Source organism: Echeneis naucrates, chromosome 4 (genome assembly GCF_900963305.1).
Source record: "Echeneis naucrates chromosome 4, fEcheNa1.1, whole genome shotgun sequence".
Taxonomy (NCBI): Eukaryota; Metazoa; Chordata; class Actinopteri; order Carangiformes; family Echeneidae; genus Echeneis; species Echeneis naucrates.
The window spans coordinates 8391562-8415312 of NC_042514.1; the positions used below are offsets into that span (position 1 = coordinate 8391562).

General features: G+C 41.1%; 2 protein-coding genes across 4 annotated transcripts; one reads left to right on the top strand and one right to left on the bottom strand.

Moving 5' to 3' along the window:
• Positions 1-1079: 1079 nt before the first annotated feature.
• On the bottom strand, positions 1080-9110 carry LOC115041910 (MAU2 chromatid cohesion factor homolog). Of its 2 annotated transcripts, none has more exons than XM_029499802.1 (18): positions 8860-9110; positions 8420-8503; positions 8134-8229; positions 7771-7865; positions 7065-7092; positions 6770-6925; positions 6458-6604; positions 5473-5563; positions 5240-5343; positions 4971-5048; positions 4732-4797; positions 4555-4638; positions 3944-3993; positions 3754-3831; positions 3553-3664; positions 2882-2972; positions 2564-2691; positions 1080-2427 (listed from the first exon to the last, which is right to left on the bottom strand). In XM_029499802.1, exons 1-18 carry the CDS (start codon positions 9091-9093, stop codon positions 2353-2355), a joined length of 1797 nt encoding a protein of 598 aa, XP_029355662.1. In that variant the 5' UTR covers positions 9094-9110; the 3' UTR covers positions 1080-2352. The 2 variants fall into 2 exon arrangements, with proteins under 2 accessions (XP_029355662.1, XP_029355663.1); XM_029499803.1 differs by having other exon boundaries at positions 4546-4638.
• Positions 9111-10145: 1035 nt separating this feature from the next.
• On the top strand, positions 10146-15573 carry LOC115041965 (mitochondrial coenzyme A transporter SLC25A42-like). Of its 2 annotated transcripts, none has more exons than XM_029499904.1 (8): positions 10146-10475; positions 10677-10992; positions 12093-12204; positions 12449-12474; positions 12992-13158; positions 13579-13695; positions 14003-14154; positions 14266-15573. In XM_029499904.1, the coding sequence occupies exons 2-8, from the start codon at positions 10906-10908 to the stop codon at positions 14589-14591; spliced, it is 987 nt and encodes a 328-aa protein (XP_029355764.1). In that variant the 5' UTR covers positions 10146-10475; positions 10677-10905; the 3' UTR covers positions 14592-15573. The 2 variants fall into 2 exon arrangements, with proteins under 2 accessions (XP_029355764.1, XP_029355763.1); XM_029499903.1 differs by having other exon boundaries at positions 10845-10992.
• Positions 15574-23751: the final 8178 nt, after the last annotated feature.

Below are 23751 nucleotides of genomic sequence, written 5' to 3' on the forward strand. Positions count from 1 at the left end.
AGGTAGTTAGGAAGGCAGAAGACTCGGGCAGTTTTAAACTGAAACATGGAGGAAGTGCTCTGAGTACTGAGTATCTATTTAAGCCTGTCAACTTTGACAAAGGAGGCATGTGAGCAGCAGCTCCCTGCCCAGTTTTCACTTCTCTACTGATGAAGGAGAAGGGTAGTTATGTAGTGGATCACAGTAGTCAAGGTCCCTCTTTGTATTGGTACTATTAATCCCAGGGAATACATAAAATACTTAGTGTAGAGTATTTTACTATCCCACAATGCACTTTTGAGTGGTGCAAATTAATGCCTTCATGTCTCTGTCCTGTCTCTTATATGGCAAGACAAACAAAAGGAAGGAGAAGAGGGGCACTTGAGATAATAGGATATTTTTTTCATGCTTTGACAAAGGTGGGATGAGTTGGCCAAAGTGCTGAAGCCAAAACTGGCATAATCGATATGAAATCCTCTAATAACGTCCCAAAGGAGCAAAGCAGACTTTTAGACAAAAATAAATGCAAGAGAATGGGACTGGTCAACAGTAATGTTTAGATTCAACAGAGACATTATCAGCACTCTCAAATAAAGCAACCAAGCTGCTACTTTCTGATGCTTTTTAAAATAATTTAATGATAACTGACCATTTTTCTTAAATTTTTGAAGTAAACTACTGAAAAAGTAATAAAAAGGGATTATTTTGATGGATATTTTTGCAGAGCCTTCAGATTTATATCAATTGTCAATAGTTTCTTCTACAAGTGTTCCTCCAACAGCCTGACATTTAAATTTTAATAGAGTGGGTGGTTTTTAAAATTCAAAGCAACATATTAGAAATGCTTATCATTAACTCCTAGTTTTTCTGGCTCTGGAACGAATGATTTAAGCATCATGCAGCTACTGGCATCACTCACTTTCTTTCCCATTGGTTTGCATCATCCACCATGTTGGGACATCATGAGTAGGACAAATGGCTCAGCTTGGCTTGCTAGTATTTGCAGCCTTGTATGTACTTTGTGTAGATAAAACATATCTCTTAACAGAATCAATACATAAAACTTATACCTTAAAAAACAAATCAGAAATCGGTTAATTACAAACTTTCAATCATAATTTTTATTGGAAAATTATTGAAAACAATGTAAGGATTAAAAACATAGGCATCGGATAGAATATGGCTAGTACTCAAGCTTAAACTGTGTCTTTACAGAGTGCCTTAAATACCAAGCATTGAGATTTCTACATAAGATAGCTAAAAATACATATCACACTTTACTAAATTGACTTTATAAAAAGTCACTGTACAATAAAGGTTCAACAAGTGGTGAATCTATACAAACATACTGTAAAGAAACCATTTAGTAGATCTATTAAGACAAATTAAAATATAACAAAATAAAATAAATTCACTTTGAATATCTGATGATTATTGTAAGTTTCAAAAGTCTAAACACGATTTTGTAAAAATTAATACATCAACAGGGATTCATATATTATGGAGCTTCAAAAAAAAAAAAAAAAATTCAGGTAAATGTGTTATTTTTGAAGATGTGTGGCAAACCTCACAGCCACCAAATGATATAAAATCCAGAAGTAATTAAACGTTGCTTATTAGCAGACCCAACAGAGCCATCTTCTGGTCAAACGAAGAGCTGCACACAGTTGATCGTGCACTGTCCCAACGTAATGTACAATGCTGACTGATTATTCTGTGAAAATATATTACAAGAGGTCTCTATTTCTTTTTTAATATGGATTTTGTGCAAAAATTATCTACCAAGATTTTATTGTTAGAACCCCAGGTCAGAAATTATTGTACAGGGAGTCCACATCAGTAACTTCCATGCATGAAAAGAAAACAGCATTCATACAAAAAACAAAACAAAAAAAAAGGCAAGATGTAAAATATATACCAACAGTTACAAAAATATCAACATGAATAAATTAATTTCTTCTACATTTCTTTACTGCCCACCTATCTACCCCATTGTTTTTCCAACAAATGGAAAAGAAACCTGTCAAATGTAGAGAAGGATTCTCTATATCGGAGGCAAAGAAGCCCTTTTACAAGTTGCTGCACCATCCTTCACTACTCTAATCAAGAGTCAGACCCTGCCCCTATGCCCTGTAAGCATCTGTGCCATCAGGGAAGATGAAAACAACATGTACAACAGTAGTTGTAATTGAAAATGTAGTAGAGGACAAACTGGAAGCAATTGTGAAAAACTGATAAGGAGAAGGCTCAAAGTATGTCACCTGTTATAATCCTCAAACCTTGGCTACAGTGGTCTGATGGAAGGTTGTTAGGCATAAATCTGTTGCTTGTGATAATGCACTAGCTACAGTGATATGCGAGACAGACAGTCCCTCATAGCAGGCTTGCGAGGCTGGTGGTGGGGCCATTCTGGGCTTGGATCTGGACAGGAGGGGGACCATCAGTCCACTGGAAAACAGAAAAACAAAGTCATTACGGCACTACAGCCCATAGTCACAGAAAACAGACACACTAATAAAGTCTAAATCTATAAATAAATACACTGTGCTATAGTGAAGCGATATAATGTCATATGGTGACATACACTAATGAGGTTATGCTCAGGGAGGCTGCAGGCAGCAATGTGGTCCTGCAGCAGCTGCTGGGAGAAGTTCTGATGCATCTGGGCTGCTTCATGGGCATCCATAGTGTTTCCAAGGGCTTTGTTCAAGTCTGCAATCACAGCACCTCGTCAAAAACAAAAAACACACCTTTGACCCCAGTTTGTATCTTGAGAACAGAGATTTTGTACGTCAAGTGTGATGGCAAAGTCAAGTATTCTCAAAAGTAAAATGCCTACCAAGTTTGTGCTTTTAGTCAAGTGCTTCAAAGTGTCAGAACATTAACAAAGGTGAGAGTGTACCTTTCAACAGCGCTGAAGACCAGAGCTGAACAGACATGTCAGGGATCTTGCTGGCCAGTTGCATGGCAGGTACAACCATGTTGTTACTTTCCTTAAGGAGAAGAGAATAGAGCGATTTATCAAACAGCACAGATGGAAACACTGACTGATAAATGCTGGGAACATTACAAGAGTTCTGCATTTGTATGATGCTTTATACAGAACCCCACAGGGTAAAATGCCTGTGTTTTTGACTTCAGCAGGACTCAAAAGGCCCCCCTCAAATTCCACTCATTGCCTTGTTGTTGTTGTTGTTTTTTTTTTCTCAATTTGGCTTTTTCTGTATTCACCAGCAGATGTAGATTAAGTGCACAAGACATGAGACCAGTATAAGTCTGTGATTTATTATAAAAAGTGATTATACAGACAATGCTGCAAAACATAATCTATCAGTGTAAAATGCTTCTATTTATGACAGAATATACAAATGGCTTGGCAAAATTAGGCCCCTGTTGCACATCAAGAGGATAAACAAGATCAGATTGGATGAGTATTTTGTCTTACCTCATTACCTGTCCAGTTAATGAGATAAGGAAAATTGTTCTGCTTTGGTGACATGGTGGTATAACACCAGAAATTTAAATCAGCGTCAATGCAAACATTAGATCCGCTTGAAGTGGATTTAGTCTTACTCTGTGGTTGCCCAGTACGTAGAAGATGTGGCCTAGTAGGACCAGAGAGCAGGCAGTCAGTCTGTTCAGGTCCTCAGCATTAGACATCTTCAGGGTTTCCCTTAGGAATCGTCTGCAACAAAAATAATATACATAAACATCCATGGAAGCAGTTTGGACATGTAGGTATGTTTGAATGTGTTCATTAAAATGTTTTCATACTTGGCCTCATTGTAGCGTCCTTGAAAGAAAGAGAGGAGTCCCCTGATGTAGAAGGCTGCAGCACGGAGGCAGTGGGAGCTGAATCAAAGGCAAATACGAAGGTTTTTTTTAATATATATATATGTAAAGCATTTCTTAAATCTACTATCTATGTAGCTATGTATACCAATTTAACCCTTGTGCTTCTTACCTTACTGGGAAGTTGTGGTCTGGGTTTATTCTCTCCAGGAGGCTGTACAGCTGAAGAATAAAAATAAAGAAAATATGTTTGAATAATTTCTACTTAGTGCTACAGGATTTCAGGATGGAAGAATGGCAGCATGGGGGTTGGTGCTCTTGCCCCACGACGATAAGGTCTAGGACTGTGCCTGAGGCCTTTCTGTCTGGAGTTTGTATGTTCTCCCAATGCTTGTGTGTGTTTTCTGTGGGAACTCCGGTCTCCCCCCATCGTCCAAAAACATGCATGTTTAGGTTGATTGGTTACTCTAAATTGTCCGTATGTCTGAGTCTGAGTGGTTGTTGTTCTCCGTCTCTGTATGCTGGCCCTGATGGACTGGTGACCTGTCTGGAGTGTACCCCGCCCTCGCCCAATGTGAGCTGGGATTTTCTTATCAAACCACTGTGTGGTGTGAAACATTTTTCAAATGAAAAGTAAACACACGTGGTCTATGATGGGCAAACGACATGCCACTCACCGTGCTGATACAAACTTAATATAATATAACCTAACAATTTTTTTTCTGGAACTGACTGCTTTACACTGTTTAATACTAAGATGCAAAACAGTATTACTTCACTGACCTCTTGGTGTCGGTTTCCTTCTCTTATGTAGACACTTGCCAAGTTGGTTACAATGTATGTCCACAGTTCCTGGTGTGTTGTAAGCTGCAAAAAAAAAAAAGTGTTTGAAATGAAGGAGGAAAAAAACATGATATAGTGGTGTCAGCATCAAATGTGCCAAAATCACCACCTACTCACCCGCAAGGCTGTAGTGAATTGAGCCTCTGCATTGTCCATACAATTCACTGAGATACAGTACAGACCCTACAAGACAGCAATTATGAAAATAATGAAAATGTGATGAAACTGTCACTGTATTTTTTTTTTGTCAATATTATAGGTCCTTCAAACCATGCCCACAAACTTTTTCACTTTCTGACAACCAATGGTGGTGCGCACACAGATGTAGAAGCAGGGTTTGGGTGTGAAATACTCACTAAAAGCGTGTGAAGCTGAGCGGCGTGGTTGGTGAATAACCTGGGGGACTGTTGGCACAGCTGACACACCTGTGAGATCTGGACAAACAGAACAGAGAGCCAGTGTTCACTCCCACATGCTCATTCAAGCAAACCAGAGCCTCTTTTTTGACATGTTTGACATGACAAGCCCATGTTTGTCATGGAGCTGTTGGATTTGCTGGACTGTATCTTTGCTACGAACTAAATCCAAAACCCAATAACTGACCACGAAAACAGAAATAATGTACCTCTTGTAATGCAGTGGCCTTGTGGCCTGTGACGAGTCGACACATGATGATGTGCTCCAGTAGAATGACTTGAAAGGTAGAGAGGATGGGGCTGCAGTCCAACACTGAAACGTGTAGATAAAGTATTTAGAAATATCCACAAGCAAAATGGAAACAAGTATTTCATTGTTCAAAATCATTAGTTGTTATGTAATCATAACAACATTTGTTGAAGAACAAGTGGAATAACTCACTTTTTAGTTTCTCTAGTTGCATAAGAGCCTTGTCTGTGTACTTCTGGGCTTTTTCCAAATAGCCAGCTTGCATGGAGTGCATGACTGTCACCTGAAAAATAACCAGAAAAAGTTCATTTCAAACCAATGTCTGCTGCTTTGTGGGAAAAAGAAAAGTTTTCTAAGCCGTACACTGTAAATACACCTGTGCAATATCACAAAATAAAAAAAAATATTCAAATTAAAAACTGAACTAATATTTTTTCACAACAAACTCGATTTCGTTTTGATCGAGTGGGGGGGGGGGGGGGGCAAAGTTCCCTTTTTGGAGAATTTAAGTGATAAGTTCTAAAAAGTTCTTATTTCTCGTTTCTTCACAAAATCTGCTCTTCTCTCCCCCAAGTCTAAGTGGATTTGCCACACGGAGTTGTCCAAGATAGCGAACCCAACTGCTCATCACTGTGCTTGTGTGAACCCCATCGAATAATGACAAGCTCAGCCCACTCTCAGATATGGGGAACCCAAGGGCAGTGTTGCGGTAGAAGTCAAAGAGAACACAGAATTTTACTTTTTAAAAATCCTCCTAAACTACAAATTCAGTCAATTAATCGATTGCCCAGCACAAAGAAATACACAGCTTACGATTTACAAGTGAGAGGCAAGGTTTTATTTAAAGAGGCTGTCTGTACATTTTCTCTGTTGCTGAACGTGGATGTTTGCCAAGAGCTTCAGCCTTTGTTGCATTTACAAAATAAGAGTAAATACATCCTCTGAGCAGCTCTGCTACTTCAGGGAAGACTGCAGATAGTGGCTTGCTGTCAGAAAATGACAAGACAGGCCAGCTTGACTAGACTAGTTAAGTAATAATTATAATAAATAATAAAGATTGAATTTTTATTTTCTTTTTTTTTATTATTAATGAACTATCTAACAAAATGCAGTATGAGCTAACAGAGAGGTAAAATTCTTTTGTCTGTGGTATAGAGAGAGCGAGTAGTGGCAGTACCAAATAGACGAGGACACACATGTGCTCCTTGGGCAGCCAGTGGAAGAGGTCAGCTGGGTTGCTGGGCAGAATCTCATCATCATGGAGTGTAGAGATGGTCTGGATACACTGCTGTAGCTGTTTCAGACATGGTTTCACACTCTTGACCTGGGGACACATAGACACACAAACTTATTTTTTACCTCCTGAAAGCTTTTTTTGGGAGATATTCTCCTATTTTCCCAAAATCCATATAAACATATGTATGTCTATCTATTTGCAAATAAACACATTATAATACCTTTTCTAAATCTTACAGACTGGATTCCCTACCTGTCCAGCGTCCAGGTAGTGTGTGACCTGTAGAACCAAGAAAAAGACCCTGAGGGACTCCTTCTGGATCGGGTTTCCCTGCCAGTTTTCTACAATAGTTCCACACAGTGTGAGCAGAGGATGCACCTCCCCAAGTTTCCTCTCCATTAGCAGCAACTAAAGAAAGAGATGTCACCACAAAACATTTATAGCATTTGATGATGTTTTTGTTATTTGGTTGCACTAATACTGGCATATATGTATATCACACATCATGCTGTAACAGCACATATGAATTGAAGAGAAGTGGACTCACCATTCCTTTACTAAGGAGAAACAACGCCCTACAAAAAAAGCAAAAAAGAAAAAAGGTCAGAAAATGGTTAGCGCTGTTAACGTTGCGGGTTTGGTTCCTGGCCTGGGGCCTTTCTGTGTGGAGTTTGCATGTTCTCCGCACATCTGCGTGGGTTTCCTCCCACCGTCCAAAGACATGAATGTTTGGGTTAGCGGGTGTCTGTAGGTCTGAGTGTGAGTGTGAATGCTTTTTTTGTCTCTGTGTCTCTCTGTGTGCTGACAGGTCGCCAGTCCATCACAGGGCCTGCAACCTGTCCAAGCTGTACCTCGCCCCGAGTGAGCTCCGATTGGCTCCAGCACCCCCCGTGACCCAGACACAGAAAAGTTGTAGAAGACGGATGTTTTCTGCAGTCTGTGACAAGTGCACTTCTGTACAGGTATACTTAGATTAAGTACCCTGCAACATTTCACAATCCCCTTGCCTATCTGGTTTGAGATATCCTTCTAAAATGCCAAATGCTCCACATGAAAATAGTGAGAAAAAAATGGAACTTGAATGTTCACTGGACAGACTGAAAAATAACAAATTACAGATCCTTTCACTTACACTATGAGAACCTTTTGTATGTTCCAGTTTAACATTGATGTGTCGATGGAATCGAAGGTGCCATATGCTTACCACTAAAACCCTTACATATGCAATCAGCAGTGAATTGAGCGACATTTACCTGGTGTATTCTGAGCCCACCACACGAGCATACTCAGCTCCGACCCCCAGAAGGTCACACGCTGACACCAAATCTTTCTCCAGTGTATGAAGTTGCTGCAAGGCAAATAAAAACATTAGTGTGACCACTTTGGACCCATTTATGTTTTGGACACAAAACCCAGACAAGCCGAAAAAACAAAAAACAAAACCATACAAAGTGAAAGTGAGAGCAAACTGAGCACAGACCGATTACTGTATTTTAATCAAGGCTGCTGTGAGTCTGCTCTGTTAAGTTCAAATGCTCTGGGATCATCATTAGAAAATAACTTTAATAAGAAACTATGTGTCATCCCAACACAGACACATTCCTGCTCATACATACCGCCAACTGGAACAACAATCTGCAGTGCCAGTATGGTGTTTGTTGTGAAATCTGAATGGCTTTGCGCAGTAGGGGTTTTGCAGAATCCACCAAATTCTTAAGGACAAAAAAAAATGTATAGGAAGGATAAATAGTAAATTAATCATCAACAACAAATATGACACAATCAAATCCCCAGTGCTCAGTCGATATCACTCAAAGGAAAGAAGTGATGAATGCATGTAGCTAAGCTAACATCGCGGAAATAAATTCACGTTATTGTTATTGGGAGTTATTTTTATTTTACCTGCTGGCAGAAGAGTTCCGACAAAATGCTGGCAGCCTCAAATTTGACATCTTCAAACTGCGGCACTTGTTGCGATATAAACCACTGCAGAGAAATAAAACAAGTCGAATGAAAAAATAAAGGTGGAAGATGTTAGCGGCGTCACGGCAGTGTTTGCTATCCTTATGTAGCAGCAATAATCCCGCACAGCGGCTTATTTGATCGGCACCGGAGAACCGACCAAAGCGGCCGAGTGGAGGCGAAGGCCGAACAATACAGCTGGCGAATCAAACAATAAATAATTAACAATTCAACTCCTCTAAAAGGGGGAAAAAATGTAGCTTTGCTGAATGAACTGCTATTTAACAGACTTCCGTCGTCCGCCTCTCGCTGGCTGCGGCCTACAACCGACCCCCTCTCCACCGCATCCCCGCTCTTTCCCAAATCAAACGTCCCCTCACCGCCTTCTCCAGGTGGCTGCGGGCCAGCTCGCTGTTCTTGGTGTGGTGGTAGAGAACCGAGCCCAGCTGGAGATGTGTCCGGGCCTCGATCCTCTGCGGAGGCTTGAACTGAAACACGGCCTGTAGGCAGTGCACGCAGAGCCGGATTTTGGGCGGACTGGAGGTTCGGAAATGCTCCGCAAAGCCGAGCAGGGCGAGGTACCAGCGCTCCGGGGCCTCAACGTTTGACGCCATTTTCCCCGACAACAACAAGTTTTTCAGCGCTATAGCCAGACTCCCGGGTTGCCAGGTTCGGTCAGTCAGGTAAAAACAGTCATTCAAAAGCACATGAAGACCCCAACCAAATCCTTTTGTTTGTTTCTATTCTTTATTTCTTACAAAAATAAAACTGCGTTATTTGAGTCGTCATGAGTCGTTAATTAGTTTAGTTAATTGGTTCCACAAGGATAATTTCTTTTGATTCAATTTTTTGCAAGTAGCCAAAGGGGCTAATCTGTATCTATTGATCTGAGCACAAAATGGATAAATTATCTTCAAGTTAGAGTGATTTTTACAGAGAAACCACAGTCATGTAAAACGACTCCCTCACTGGTGCAGTTTTAGTGTGGGGCACATTAATTTGTGATTTGTGAAATAATTCAACACACACAATAACCCAATATTTGCTGAGTCACAGATAACTAACTAACTAATCAAATGCTTGAACAATTGCTGAATAAGAGGATGTCATTTCACAGAAAACTAATTGGATTATGGTTAAGTCTTTTAGGTACTTATCAAGTTGAAATGCTAGACTGTTTATTGATCAAACAAGAGACAGCTCATTACAAATCCTCTCTAAAATATTATTCTAATGTAGTGGATTTTTTTTTGTACAGACTATGCTCTCTTGCTATCAGAATTGATTAAATATTTTTAGTGTCCTACTTATCATGACATGAAAAGGCATTTACAGGCATTTTCAACCAAAGAAAGGCACATTTACTTAGATTTCACCATTTATTCACATCACAGTTTTCAATGTTGTATATTCATTTTAAAATAGATATTTTTTTTTTTAGAAAAAGAATGAAAACAAATATATTAATTTAACCGTGACATTTATTTGTGGGGTCGCCCAAGTTTTAAAAGATTGGCAGTCTAAAACCAAACATAAATCATGTTGCCCACGACCAACAAACCTGGCAACCCAATGTTGTAGCTAAACACGCGAGATTTCGTCCGACTGACCTGACGAACACATGGGAATTGTAGTCCAAAACACAAAACACGGTGTCCCAGTTACTTGAAGTCCTTGTAGAGCCAAAACAACCCTGCCCGCAGGACAACACTGCAGTCCAACGCAGGAGCTCCTTGAAGGCGCCGTCCATAAATACACAGCTGAGCCCGCAGCAGCTCGACACCTGTCCCGCACAATCATCCTTACAGTCGGCCCCGACGAGAAAAGACGTGCGGACGCGCAGAGCAGCGTGTTTCAACTTCATAACAGAGCCTCCAGCCTCCAGCCAGCAAACAAGAAATGTGTGCAAGAATCTGCAGGTCAGGCTGCTGACTGGTCCAACACAACGAAGACCTGCAAACAAGGGGCCTTTCCCCCCCCACACACACAAACCAAGGTAACAACATGGAGACAGTTTATTCGAAATAACGGTGAACTAGTCTGTGGACTCATTTGTTTTCAACACGGATCAAACGCAGTTTATTTATTAGAGGTGTGGCTGCTAAGTTAGGAGCTCCCCCAGTTTAGGGAACTGAAATGGATCTTTGTAAGGAAAGATCATTTTGTGTTTTCTTGTCCGTTTGGTTGTTTCCTGCAGAAATCCAGAGGTGTGAAGATGTTTTTGTAGCGCGATGACCCCGTTTACAAACCAGGCTGTTTGTGAGCGTGCCAGTAATCACGTACCATCGCTGCCGGATCTTTATTTTGTTCAGCGAAGTGTTTGCTGCTTTTGGTTTTAGCATTTGCACATTTTCTGTATTTGCAGTGTGCATCCCTGGATGAGCGGCTGAGTGCCCGGCAGCCTCGGCACCCCCTGAAGGGCACACATGGCCCACAGTGTGCGCGACCACCAGAGCCGGATCCCTGTGGCCCAGACCGCCGTGCTGGCCCTGCCTCCCTCCGGCCAAGCCAAGGCGAGTGCCGTCTCTGGACGATGGTTTCATGATGATGTTTGGACACGGAGGAGCGTGTTTTAGTCACGTTGTTGTTGGTGCACAATTTTCCCTCACTTTGGCCAAAAAAGCTTGAGGTAAAATTGATAAATAAAACCAGATCAGTTTACGGTGAGAGTGCTTTTAAGGCTGTGTGCATTAACACAGTGTATGAAAAGCGAATCTAACTTCTTGTGGCATTTGAAAGTATTGAAATCATTCGTAAAACAAACCAGGGTGGTTTGTGGCCAAGGCCTGTTGGCATGTTGTGGCATGCAGAGGAGCTTCCCGTGTATACATACTTTACAAGGACATGCTTCTGTCAGTTCATTGCTGTAAATAGCTGGGAGGTGGCTGCTAATCTAAAGCTGGCCTTAGTTTCCAAAGTAAGTAGCACTGAATAATAACAAACCTGATCCACGGTCGCACTAGTTTATATGTTTAATTCAACATTTGTGCATAAATAGTATAATACTTTACTGCCAATGCTAGCAAAAATTTTTCATCATAAATGTGAAATGAAGTTGATTTTAAGATATGAGCAGGGCTCAAATAAGTTTTGATTTTGCAATAAAGTTGGTTTCAGATGGCCCCAAGCAAGATTGTGCAGATAGGTCATAATTATAGTTATATGATTTCCAGAATTATATATCCATACATGATTGAAGTAAGTCGTCCACGTGCCTTCTCTCCTATCATATAAATTGTGAAACATGTTTGTTTTCCATGTGAAAAGTCCTTCTTATCAGTCAGTTAGATTGTTTATTGGGTCCAGCTGTCCTTTCAAGCTGAGCAAGTGCTCATGTGTGCACACAAACACACACGCAGGTTGGTGTTATCTCCTGTGATTCCGTCACAGGCGTTAATCCAGGTGCGGATTTCAATCCTCTGTTTTGTTGCCGTTTGCAGTGTGATAGACAAAGTGGGTGACCGTGCGGGTGAACATGCATGATGTGTGTCGTGCTTGCTCCTGAAAATCAAACGGGCAAAGAGACATAAATGATTAAACTGCCAGTCTCGTCCACACTACTGTAACAAAACGTCTCCTCGTGTAATATGATCACGTCTGTCTGTACAAACAGGACTTGGGGCCGAGATGGACGGCCCTGGACTCCCTGTTGTGTGGCGCGTTTGCTGGAGCTGTGGCCAAAACGGTCATCGCCCCTCTGGATCGCACCAAGATCATTTTCCAAGGCAAGAATGACTCTAAAACAACCTTTTCAAATGATACACACACGAGGAATATTTAAGTTGCTTTTCTTGTGTTTAGCTCTCCATATAAAATGTCGGTACAAACTGTTTTTCAGTTTGTATCAGTTTTCAGTGACTTTTGTTACTAAACTCTAAGTAATGGCCAATCCTCTTAGTAGATGTTTAGCCTACATGGGGGAATGTGTTGTTTAACTGTGAGACTCACTGTGTGTTGTTATTCTTTCAGTGTCCTCTAACAGATTCTCTGCTAAGGTGAGTTCAGTCGTCTAATGTATCAAAAACCAGTTGTTGACTTATTCCGTGTATAGCCAAGTTACTGCTTGAATACAATCAGAGGCAATATAAAGTGGAAAGGTAACTGATTCCAGCTTTGATAACTGATTTCATTTATCAAGTATATAAACCCAAACATTTATGGCTGCAACCTCCCAAATGTCTGTTTGCTCCCTTTAATCATAAATTGAGTACAAGAAAAATACATAAATAGATAAATGCTAGTTAATTTTCATTGTTTTGGTCAGTTTTTTTTATCCAAAAAATGTTGTGAATTAAAAAAAAAAAAAATCAGCAAAAATGTACTTTAGTTCAACTGCACATATGTGTTTTAATCACTGCTGTAATATTATCCCACATTCTTCTTCAAACACTTGAAAACAAATCGAATAAGCCATCGCACACTTCACTAGAAATGGAAATATCCTGCGCGTGTTCTGATTATTAGACGGAGAAACTCCTAACTTACATACTGTTTTGTATTTACTGTTCCCAGGAGGCCTTAAGGCTCATTTACTGTACGTACATGAAGGATGGGCTCCTCAGCCTGTGGAGGGGAAACTCTGCCACCATGGTGAGGGTCATGCCTTACGCTGCCATCCAGTTCTGCTCCCATGAACAGTACAAAAATCTACTGGGGAGTCACTTTGGCTGCCAAGGAAAGTGAGTAAAGCTTTTTTTTGGTCAGAGCAATTTGACTGATGTATTTCTATTTTTAGAAACATCAGAGGTTTCAGTTTTACACATATCAATGTAGGTCAGTCAGTAGGTCAGTCAGTTTTCAATTTCAACTGAAACAACTCAGACTGGATACATTACCCTGAAATGTCCTGCAAACATTCATGCACCCTGGAGGATGAAACTTTGATCCTCAGAGTTCTCATCCAGTAACATCATTTGGTTAAAATTTACTTTGGTCCGACACTTTGGTTTAAGACCAGATCTCATAAAAACTTATCGTACTTTGCGCCCCTTTGGACTTTAGACTAAAGCTTTATTTTCCTTGCATAGCCTCCTAGTTTAATGTTGCACATGAGCAAAAGGATTTTGTTTTCATCATCAGCTGTTTGTTCTTTGTTTCAGAGTGTTGCCTCCTTTCCCACGCTTTCTGGCTGGTTCCCTGGCTGGCACGACCGCTGCCATGCTAACCTACCCTTTGGACATGGTGCGAGCCCGAATGGCCGTCACCGCCAAAGAAATGTAAGCTTCCGACCCATTCGCATCACACGTTTTAGTCCAGCCACATGGACCGATGCAGTGCGTTCCTCAGTCCCACGGCACCGTGCTGTCAGCTGAAATAGGATCCTGCTCCCTGTATTTTGCCTTGTTGTATTCACAGTCACTGTTGGCAAAACTACACCCATCTGTAGGATAATGTTTTTGATACAGCTGAATGGATTTTAAAAGGGCAGATACTTATCTGAGCTGAGAATGGACCCAATAGTTTCAGCTTGTTCAACATTTGAAACAATGCCTTTGTGTTATCTGACGCTTCTTTTTCCAATAGGTACAGCAACATCGTGCACGTCTTCATGTGCATATCTCAGGAGGAAGGTGTGAAGACTCTTTACAGAGGGTTCACCCCGACCATTCTGGGTGTCATCCCATACGCAGGGATCACCTTTTTCACATATGAGACCCTGAAGAAGCTGCATACAGGTAACATACAAGAAGAGAGTAAAAGATTTCAGTAAAGGGACATTTTAGATATTTAACTGAAGGTGTCATGTATACATACGTGTGTCTCTATTGTTTTCTTTATCTCATTAGAAAAAACCAAGCGATCTCAACCGTACCCTCACGAGCGCTTGGCCTTCGGTGCGTGTGCAGGCCTGATTGGACAGTCTGCTTCGTACCCCCTGGACGTGGTGCGAAGGCGCATGCAGACAGCCGGCGTCACCGGCTCGACCTGCAGCAGCATTTTGCAGACCATGCGTGAGATTGTGGCACAAGAGGGAGTTGTGCGCGGACTTTACAAAGGCCTGAGCATGAACTGGGTTAAAGGCCCCGTTGCAGTGGGGATTAGCTTCACCACGTTTGACGTCACGCACAGCCTTTTGCTCAAATTGCATCAGATGGGATACTTCACCCACTGAATCAGCCAGGAGCGACGGAGAGGATGCAAAAAGCACAGAGGGAGGCGGTCCAGTCTGTCATATGGCAATAACACGTCTGCACTCAGTGCGGGGCGTCCCGCTACACTGTTGCCTTCAAACACAGGACTGGACAAGAGCGGACAGGAGATCTGTTGTGCACACAGGAACAAAGTGTCTCACATTATACAGAACACACTGTCGACTGTGTGAGGAGACAAAAGTCTCTTTAAATGTTTCTTAACGCAATCGCAACTTTAATTTAGAAAGTCCTGGTACAGCACGGTGAGGATGGAGATGGTTTTTCCTCATAGATGACTATTGCTGTTTGTGTTTCTAATTTTAAGCTTGCACTTTGTTAGACTTACAGTGTTTATTTCAACGTGATTGTGTATCGATTGAGAAAACTCTGGTTTTAATCGCTTGCATTGCTTTGATGGTGGATTTAATTTTTTTTTTATCGCAACTTTTTTTCTTTTTTTTCCTTTTTGATTCTTTCAAATATGCCGCTCATGCAAGATGTATTTGATTTGTATCCAATAACAAAAGGAATATGTTTAATTCTAATTTAAATGTTTTAATGACGGTGCCAATATTAATTTAACTGAAATTGAATGAACAAATGATTGTAGGTGGGTGAACATGTCAGCAGGACTGCACAGCTCCACTGTCCACCCAGCACTGCAGTAGTCTGGTGTCTAATTTATGGAAGCTAATATAACATGAAGGATAAAGATATATAGATATATAAACGCATATTTGGGCTTTTGTTTGTTGTCTGTCATCACTTTCAGTTGATTGTAAGGCACTTAAAATATTTAATTATGCCAAAGCATTCGATATCGTTCCTGAGATTCCTGTTCCTGTTCAGCTAACAGTTATCAGGGCTTAACTCTTGTATTCTTCATCATATAGTATTTCCAAAGATGTAAGTTTACAGTTGTTTCAATCATACCTGACCATGCAATAAAGTGTCTATACAAAACAAACACGAGCAATGAATCCTTTTGTCCACTTGGAGGCAGCATGTGATAAGCAAAGGCAACCATTAGGGTGGACTAAATGTTTAAAGGAATTTAAATGGGTTGTGTGTCTAGAATAAGGGTTTTTTTTTTTTTGTATTTTTGGAGGGGGTGGGGTTGTTTTTGTTTTTAATACCACCCTACAAATGTACAAATACAAAGGTTTTTCTTTTTCTTTTAGCCCACAACTTCTCTAATGTTTTGTGAACTGGATCTTTGCAACTTTTCTACAGCTGGACTTGAAATGACTAATGTTCATAAAGTCATGTCTGTTTAGGTAAATCTTTACATTTTATCACTTTGATTGACATCCTCTGACCCCGGGATGTGACTCCACACCTTCTTCACTCTACAGTAGGTGGCAGCCTCGAGTAGCTCCTCCTGTCTCTGCCTGCTGGACAGTTATGAGCGTTAGTTAGAGTCTGATCACTTCATGGCCTGAACTTGACCTGCCCTCTGCTCACTGAAACACTTCACCCTCATTTCACTTTTCTGTGCAAAGGAGTTGTTATTTTGTGAGTGATGCAAATGCTGCTTTTTTTTTATGTAGTCGTATAAAAATTATGTGAAAAGAAAACGAGTGAATTAATACTGCAAAACACAACATTGACTAATTAGTAAGTAAAATATGGCTTAAGAGTTTTGTGTGTTTCTAATTTAAATGTGTACATTCATACATGGATTCTATGTTTAAAAGGATAATGAAACCGTGGTTGAAAGAGAATTGAAAATGGAGATAAGAGATATAGTTATTTATTTAAACTATTAAGTGATTGCGAAGAAAAAAAGACATTCTAGTTGCACACAAAAATGAGCCAAAAATTCAATCAGTAACAGATTAAATGAGAATTTTCATTTCATAGTTTTTCTTTATTCAGACCGTAAACTGCATTGTCAATATTTTTATAAGATAGATTAAATATGACTGGGCAAGCCATTCACACCTTAAGTTATTTTTTGCTGCTTTATATCAAACATCACATTATACCATATATTTTAGATATTTAACCCTAACCCTCATTAATTACTGACTGATTATTGTTTCAAATACAGTTAATATGATTTGGTGTGCTGCATTCAAAGGAAGGTATTTTTTTTTTTTTTTGTTTATTCTGGCTCTGTTTTGCTGCACTAGTTTGCGCGCATGAGCTGTGATTAAGACTGAATAGGTGTGTGTGTGTGTGTGTGTGTGCCCTGTGTGTTGCATTAGTGATAACATCATTCACCAGCTCAAACCGCTTTTTCATCTTCACCAGCTACTGAGTGTTGTCTCCGGAACTTCAGGACGGAGGTATCGTGGCCTCCTTCCTTCTGCCCATCCTTCCGTCTCACATCCTCTCTGCCTATATGACCTTGACAGTGAATTATGGGATATCCTGCCACCCTACAGTGTGCAGCCACCCAGCCTGGTATTGCAACAATCGAAACAATACCACTGGGTGGATAACATGGTCGGAGGGCGGCTGCCTGAGAGAGGCAGGAGGAGTGGGGGGGTGGAGGGGTGGAGGTGGGGTGGAAAGATGCTTCTTGAAGGCGCTGTTGCCATAGGTAACCTGGATCCGTGCCAGGAGAGGGGAGTGAACAATTTGCATGTATTCAAATCTCGCATGAATAATTCACTTTGAAGCCCCTGCTGGAGCACCGGCAGACAATAGCTGTTCGTACACACAGTATACGGACGAAAACGCACACAAACCCGGGCTGACGCTGTGTGAGAAAGGTGAGAAGGTTAACTCGGGAAGCACGGGGGAATAAAGCCTTGTTTTTTTTTTTAGTAAATCAGTAAAGTAGTAAATCAGACTAGGATGTGTTGAGATAGTGGCTGCAACTGTAACACGATTTTGCTTGTATTTCAGCGCGCTTCAAAACTGTCCTGCCGAGGCTGGATGAGGCCTTCTCCGCCGAAAAACACCACAGACAGAGAGCATAACCAGCCACAGGAGCTGTTTAACTTTGAGCTAATACTGTAGGTGTCACAGCACAGGAGGATTAAGGGGGGGTGTGTGGTAAACATATGCATATACACACATGTTCACACCCCTCTTGGTGCTCTGGGATTACAGTTCAAAGGCCTGCTCTGGGTTGGCTTCTCCGGCACCTGACGCTCTCGGCTGCTTTCATAAATTCAGCAGCATTAGAACGACTTGGCAGACGATTTATCTAACATGAACGGGCCCGTAAAGGTTCCCCTATAAATGTCCCTTAAAAAAATCTGAGAAATGAGTGAGAAAATATCAAGTCATGGCGCTGTGACTATAAAACTCAGTCGAGAAGAGCTATAATATAGCATGGATGCAGAATTTTACAAGTTCTATAGGGGTGTCAGCCTCTCCTGTTGCCACCCTCTGAGCTCCCTCCCCTCATAGCTGAGTCTTGTTAATTTTATAAGATCCAGCATATTGCCACTTATCGGCTGGCAGCGTTGTAAAAGCTCTGGGGTCAGTGCATTACTGATCTGCTGGGCTCCACTCTTCCATTAGAGGGAGTGTTCAGGCTGCGTACGCCTTCACTCAATCAAATACTGGCTCCTAACGGCGGCTCCGAGTGCAGGCGAGGAGGCACAAACACACACATATTTTCACACTTACACACGCATGCACTCACACAAATGGAGACTCCTTCAATGCCTAGTTGTGAAACTGTGGTATGCATAAATCTGAGCACATAAATCTGGTCACACACACACAGAGTACTACTCCTCAGTGGTGGAGGGGGTGGGGGGGCAGCATATTAATTTGCATGGAGTGGTTGCATTTTAAGAGAGTAAATGTATAGGTGTATGCGCTTGTGCTGCGGCTGACATTTTAACCACTTGGCATTTGAACAGATTTAACACTAAATGAGTTGTAGCTTCCCCCTCTGGTCTCTGCAGCAGGTGACACACACGAGAGGTGAAGAGTGGAGATGACTGTAGCAGGCAGAAATCAGAATAAGGCACCTGATTGAACAGACATGCCAAAATGGGGAATTTAAATAGAATTTGTGTTTGTCAGAACTTTAATTACTTTTCATAATCAGTCAGGAAATGACTGAAGGTGGTGTCGAGATCACACAAAGCCCCCCCCCCCCTCCACGGTTAGCGGCTATGATGGTAATGTATATACACATCTGCTTTGAGATTCTTTCCTTCTGCAGCCTCTCTGACTTTCACATCTTCTCAGTTTCAGGACCTGTTGTTCATTTCTGTTGCTTTGTGTTTGAATTATAACTCACATTGTAAGATTCGTTCATTTTAAATTCTGTGACTGGGTCAGATTTTTTTTTTTTTTCAGTTGTGTAAAGAAAGGGTGGCCCTGCCCCGGTTTTAGTTAGTTTGCATCCATTTATAAACATGTATGTATTTCTTGGACCGGGGTAAAGGCTGGGGGCGGGTGGGTGGACGTACGAAGGAGAAGGCTCTGACAGACTTTGCATAAGAAAGGCCGGGGTCCTGTGAACCTTCTGCTCCCTGTGTCCACATTCAATGGCATCGCTGCAGTTAGCATGACAAACTAGGCTCCAAGTTCTTGGACATTTCAATGCAACCCCCCCCCCCCCCCCCCCCCCCGCCCCCCCTCCACCCCTGTTTTCCCAGCTCCCTGTACCCATCGACCCCATCCATCCATGTCCTGTCTGACTCCTCCACCATAACCGGGTCGCTGTTTGACAAACCAACTTACCCACAACTTGCTGGGGTGCAGGTTGGGTTTGCTACCAAGTTCAGGGGAAGCAGGGAGACAGCTCTTACACGCTCACACAGATATAACAAATGTCAACGTACAACACCGATTTTTACTTAAATGTGACTTCTTTTTTTTTTTTTTTTTTTTTTTAAGTTTTGCTTTCCTGCTGTCTCGGATCACACCAACACTTTCTTAAGTCGGCCTTTCACTCCTCCGAAGTGTGAGTGCAGTAGTTGGGGTGGGGTCTGGAAATAGAACACTTACATAAGAATTACATTTTGTGTGTGTGTGTATGCTGAGCTGGCATATCGGCAGTTTACAGCTGAACACACTTTCATTGGATGCTAACGCATTAATATTAAGCTAAAAAAAAAAAAAAGCTGCAACACTGTTTGAATGACAGTGTGATATAAATGTACGTATAATTGCATGCTGTTAATCAGAATTGTATGTTCTTGCAGCGTATATCATCTGAGTGCAGAAATACTCCAGAGTAGCTGTTTAATGAGACACGTTTTGAAAACTTGTCACTGTATTTTGCAGTATATTAGTATCTATTCCAAAAAATAAAAAAAAGAAAAGAAAAGAAAATCCACATTCTCATTTTTAATGTAAATATTTTACAAGATGCAAAAACATCCACCAACTAAGGAATCAAAATTACAAAGACAATCTATGATATTAAAAGAAAAATGAAGAAATATACATTTTTAAAAGCATCATGAAAAAGTAGGGGCTATTGTGATGGCCAGTTGTTTCTGCTTATCTGAACCAATGTCATAATTTGATATAATTATGATACAATAATTTAATCTGCACGCTTAATTTGCTTCGCCTTCTCTCTATGTGAAATTAATTCAAGGTCTTTGTCTTGCTTTGTTTATGTGACTTGCCTTGGGAGCAAATTTAACCAATCAGAGAATGTGTGTGCTAAAATAAAAAAACAAACAAACAAACAAACAAACAAAAAACAAAAGCCAGACAACAAAAGGCCAACATTCATTTCAGGAAAATGATGGAAAAATGTTTTATTCTTCACATCAAAGAAATAACATGGTATAAATTATTTTGTACTTGTTTATGAGGAATAAATAATCTTGTCATTGGGATTTCCAGCCTGTTCATTTCAACACATTTAGCTTGTCATGGTAAAATAAATCAAAACACAGAAGGAAAAAGTGAAATAAGATTATTTCTATTGCTTTCTTGTGATGCTCTTAATGCCGTGGTTAACATGATGTGAAAAATAAAAAAAACAAAACAAAAACACACACATGCGCCTTCCAATAAATTTTCTTATTTGTTTTTATTGCTAATGAGCTTTGTGCAGCTCTGTCCTGCTGTTAAAGGCCTTTTGTGTTGTTAACGGACTGCATGTTAGAGTTTCTCCATTAAAAAACAAGCAACAGAGCAATTAAAAGACAATTAGCTGACCCCTGATGTTTTGTTTAGGTCAATGAGGGGCCATTTTTACAACTCAAGGAGCTGTTAGAAATCAGTGCAGTTGACAGGTCAGACCTTTAATAAACGCTGAGAGGCTGGTTTTGTCATTATTTACCCATGTCTTTGGAATCTAAAAGCTTCAAAGGTTTCATTAACAGAAAAAAAATATCAGGTATTAATTTTTTTATTGTATTTACTGCATTTCCAAATGTATAAGAGGCACTGTCGCTATATCTACTGTTAAGAGGCAAAATCAGGGGGAAAATTACAATTGCTTACAAAAGTCATTTTACGGTCATCAAAATTATGTTCAAGGGACATGCAACAGCACAAAGAATGAATATAGATGAGTAACTTGTGGAAACAAAAAGGAAAAAAAAACAAGTAATTCTATCACACATCACAAGCTGCATTTTCTTATGCTTGGCTTCACCATCAGCCGTGAGCAGGCCGCTTGTGCACTGAATACACACTGTATGTGACATGATCCGTAACTCTATCTATAGGTGTTATGGCATCATTCCCACCATTAAAGAGGTTTTCCACCTTCCCAATGACCTCCGCCTCGCCTCACAGGACACAGAAAACGACCTGATAGCAATGTCTTTCACAGTACAGAAGGAAATGCTGAAATGTGTGTGTGTGTGTGTGCGTGCAGAGGGCTGGTCACTGTGTGTGTACTGACTCTGGTGTCTTTAGAAAGCGTCCAGCCTGTAGGGTTCGACCTTCTCCCTGGTGAGAGCGGGGGAATCTAGCACGGCCAGTAAGCATGTATATCAGGCCATCTCACGGCTGGCTGGATGCTCCCTGGGTGGCCCGGCGTGGTCAATACTGCACTGGTGACTGGACACACAGAATGGGATAATCTTCTACTGTCTTTCAGGGCCACGCTGCACACACGCAAACACACACACACAGACCTCCTTTTATGCCTGGCCAGGCCAAGGAGACTTGCCTGGCCCTAATTTCAGGTCAGGACCAGTCAGGAACAGCCCCCCCCCACAGTGAGGGGACAGTGTTGTTGGTGGGAGGGGGGCAGGGAGCACATTTCAGCCAGAGCAGTGGAGCACACTGAGGGCACTGGGGCATTGCCTCTACTGGCTATTTGGGGAAAACAAAAGGAGGTGTGATCCCTACAAAACATAGGGCCAATGTATGTGTGTGTGTGTGTGTGTGTGTGGGATTATGAATGTGTATCATTGTCCGGAGTTTCCTTCAGCTCCAGCAACTCGCTTCAACACCCCTGCTGCTCACACACAAAGGTGCCTAATTGACACCACAGATTTAGGCCACTAGGTTTAACTGTTCCCCTTCCAACCCTTCAGCCACTGCTGAAAAAAACCAGAGTAATCAAAGTGAGCCGGCTCTGACCGCCTCCTGGTAGCTGACACTGAACATCAATCGCTGGAAATAGTCTGTATTTTTGTTATTGGAAAAAAAAACAACATAGAAATGTGTTAGTTCTTCCCTTCCTGTGGCCTGTCAGCCCCAAGCTCATTGGTTCCCTCTGAAGACTTAAAAGCTGGTCGGAAACATTTTGCCACACTTTAACGAAAGGCTAAATAATTCCAGAAAAAAAAACTAGGCCACTGTAGTTTCTCTTTCTGAAACAGCGGTAAGTGGCACGTTTGCTGGAGACGATTTTCACTTGCAAATGAGTACACATTTGGATCTCACCTAAGTATTTGCAGCAACAGGACAGTAAGTGAAAGATTGATTTGTAATAAACTACAGTATCAATGTTGGTTATAATGTAGGAATATTCCACCTAGTATGATAATGTGGCTCACTGATGCATTTATTTTTTCATTTATGTATTTTTTTTTTTTTTTTAACACAAACTGAGCTCTATGGAACAGGCAGTTATCACGCTTTGGATATGTAGTCAATACTTAAGATAGGTATGATCAGATTTCTTGCCGGATATTATAAGGAAGTGCAGAGTATGATCAGATGCTGTCATTTTAATCAAACAGACAAGCCAACCTGTAGAGACACCAGAGTTAAACAGGAGGAGAAGAAGAAGAAGAAGGAAAAAAAAAAACAACCACGGCAGGTTTTCATTTCACAAATTGTTCATTTTTATTGAAAAAATATATCATATCAGGACAATACTTTCAGGATTCGGTAATGTCATTTAATGATAAATTAGTTCATTGCAGTTTGAAAAAGATTGTATTAATGTATGTGTATATAACGTCTCAGAAAAGAGGAAAGTAATTTAACAGCAACAAACTCTTTTCAAACGATTTTCCAGTCAAATACTTGAATGTAAATTACCAAGTAAAAAGAAGGACCCCTTGGGGTCTCATCCAATCTCCAACCTAAAATTGGTCTCAAATATAGTAATACATATCTAATGAAACTAATTTTGGAAAATATTGCTCGGCAGCTCTACTTTACACTTCAGACAGTTTTTAAATTGATTCAACCCCTAAACATACCTTTTAGAAGCGGCTCCAACTTACCTGTCCACATCCATAGACCGCAACTGATCATCACAGTCTCAGGACGTGTGCCTGTGATTCTGCAGGTGGAAGAGGAGGCCTTTTTCCACGTGGCCAAACATGCAGTGAAACGGGCCACTGAAAGCCTGTGCTCTGTCGGAGCCAGGCCTTGATGGCTGAAGCTCGTCCGCAGCTTTTCACGGTGCCATTTCCAACCGCCTCTGTGGAGACATGATTAAACAGAAGAGAGTGATTAGGAAAAAAGAAGGCCACAGAAAATGATGAATTTACAACTGAGATATTCTCTTCATTTTGTGTGCTCTTGATTTGAATGAAAGGTTTAATACACAAAAGGTTGATCTTAAAATGTCTAAGCTCAAGTAGATGGGTATTAGCTGAGCGTGAAGCTAATACACATAAGGAATCGCTGTCTGTGCTTAAATCACACGCACACAAGCTCTCGACATACAGCTGGCAGTGATGACGCTGCCTGTGTCATCGTCTCACAAGGCACACCATACCGGTTTGTCGCTGGCGGGGGGGGGGCTGTGCAGGTCGTGCGTGTGACATGCGTGCATGTGTGTTTGTT

Bases quoted from the DNA above. Each gene is read 5' to 3' on its own strand.
- LOC115041910 (XM_029499803.1), bottom strand. From the start codon at position 9,093: ATGGCGTCAAACGTTGAGGCCCCGGAGCGCTGGTACCTCGCCCTGCTC. The intron at 6,605-6,769 runs GTAGGGAATCCA...ATGTGTCCCCAG, and splicing joins ACTACCTGGACGCTGGACAG to GTCAAGAGTGTGAAACCATG. The intron at 5,049-5,239 runs GTACATTATTTC...CTGTTTGTCCAG, and splicing joins AGGCCACTGCATTACAAGAG to ATCTCACAGGTGTGTCAGCT.
- LOC115041965 (XM_029499904.1), top strand. From the start codon at position 10,906: ATGGCCCACAGTGTGCGCGACCACCAGAGCCGGATCCCTGTGGCCCAG. The intron at 10,993-12,092 runs GCGAGTGCCGTC...CTGTACAAACAG, and splicing joins CTCCCTCCGGCCAAGCCAAG to GACTTGGGGCCGAGATGGAC. The intron at 13,696-14,002 runs GTAAGCTTCCGA...TTTTTCCAATAG, and splicing joins GCCGTCACCGCCAAAGAAAT to GTACAGCAACATCGTGCACG.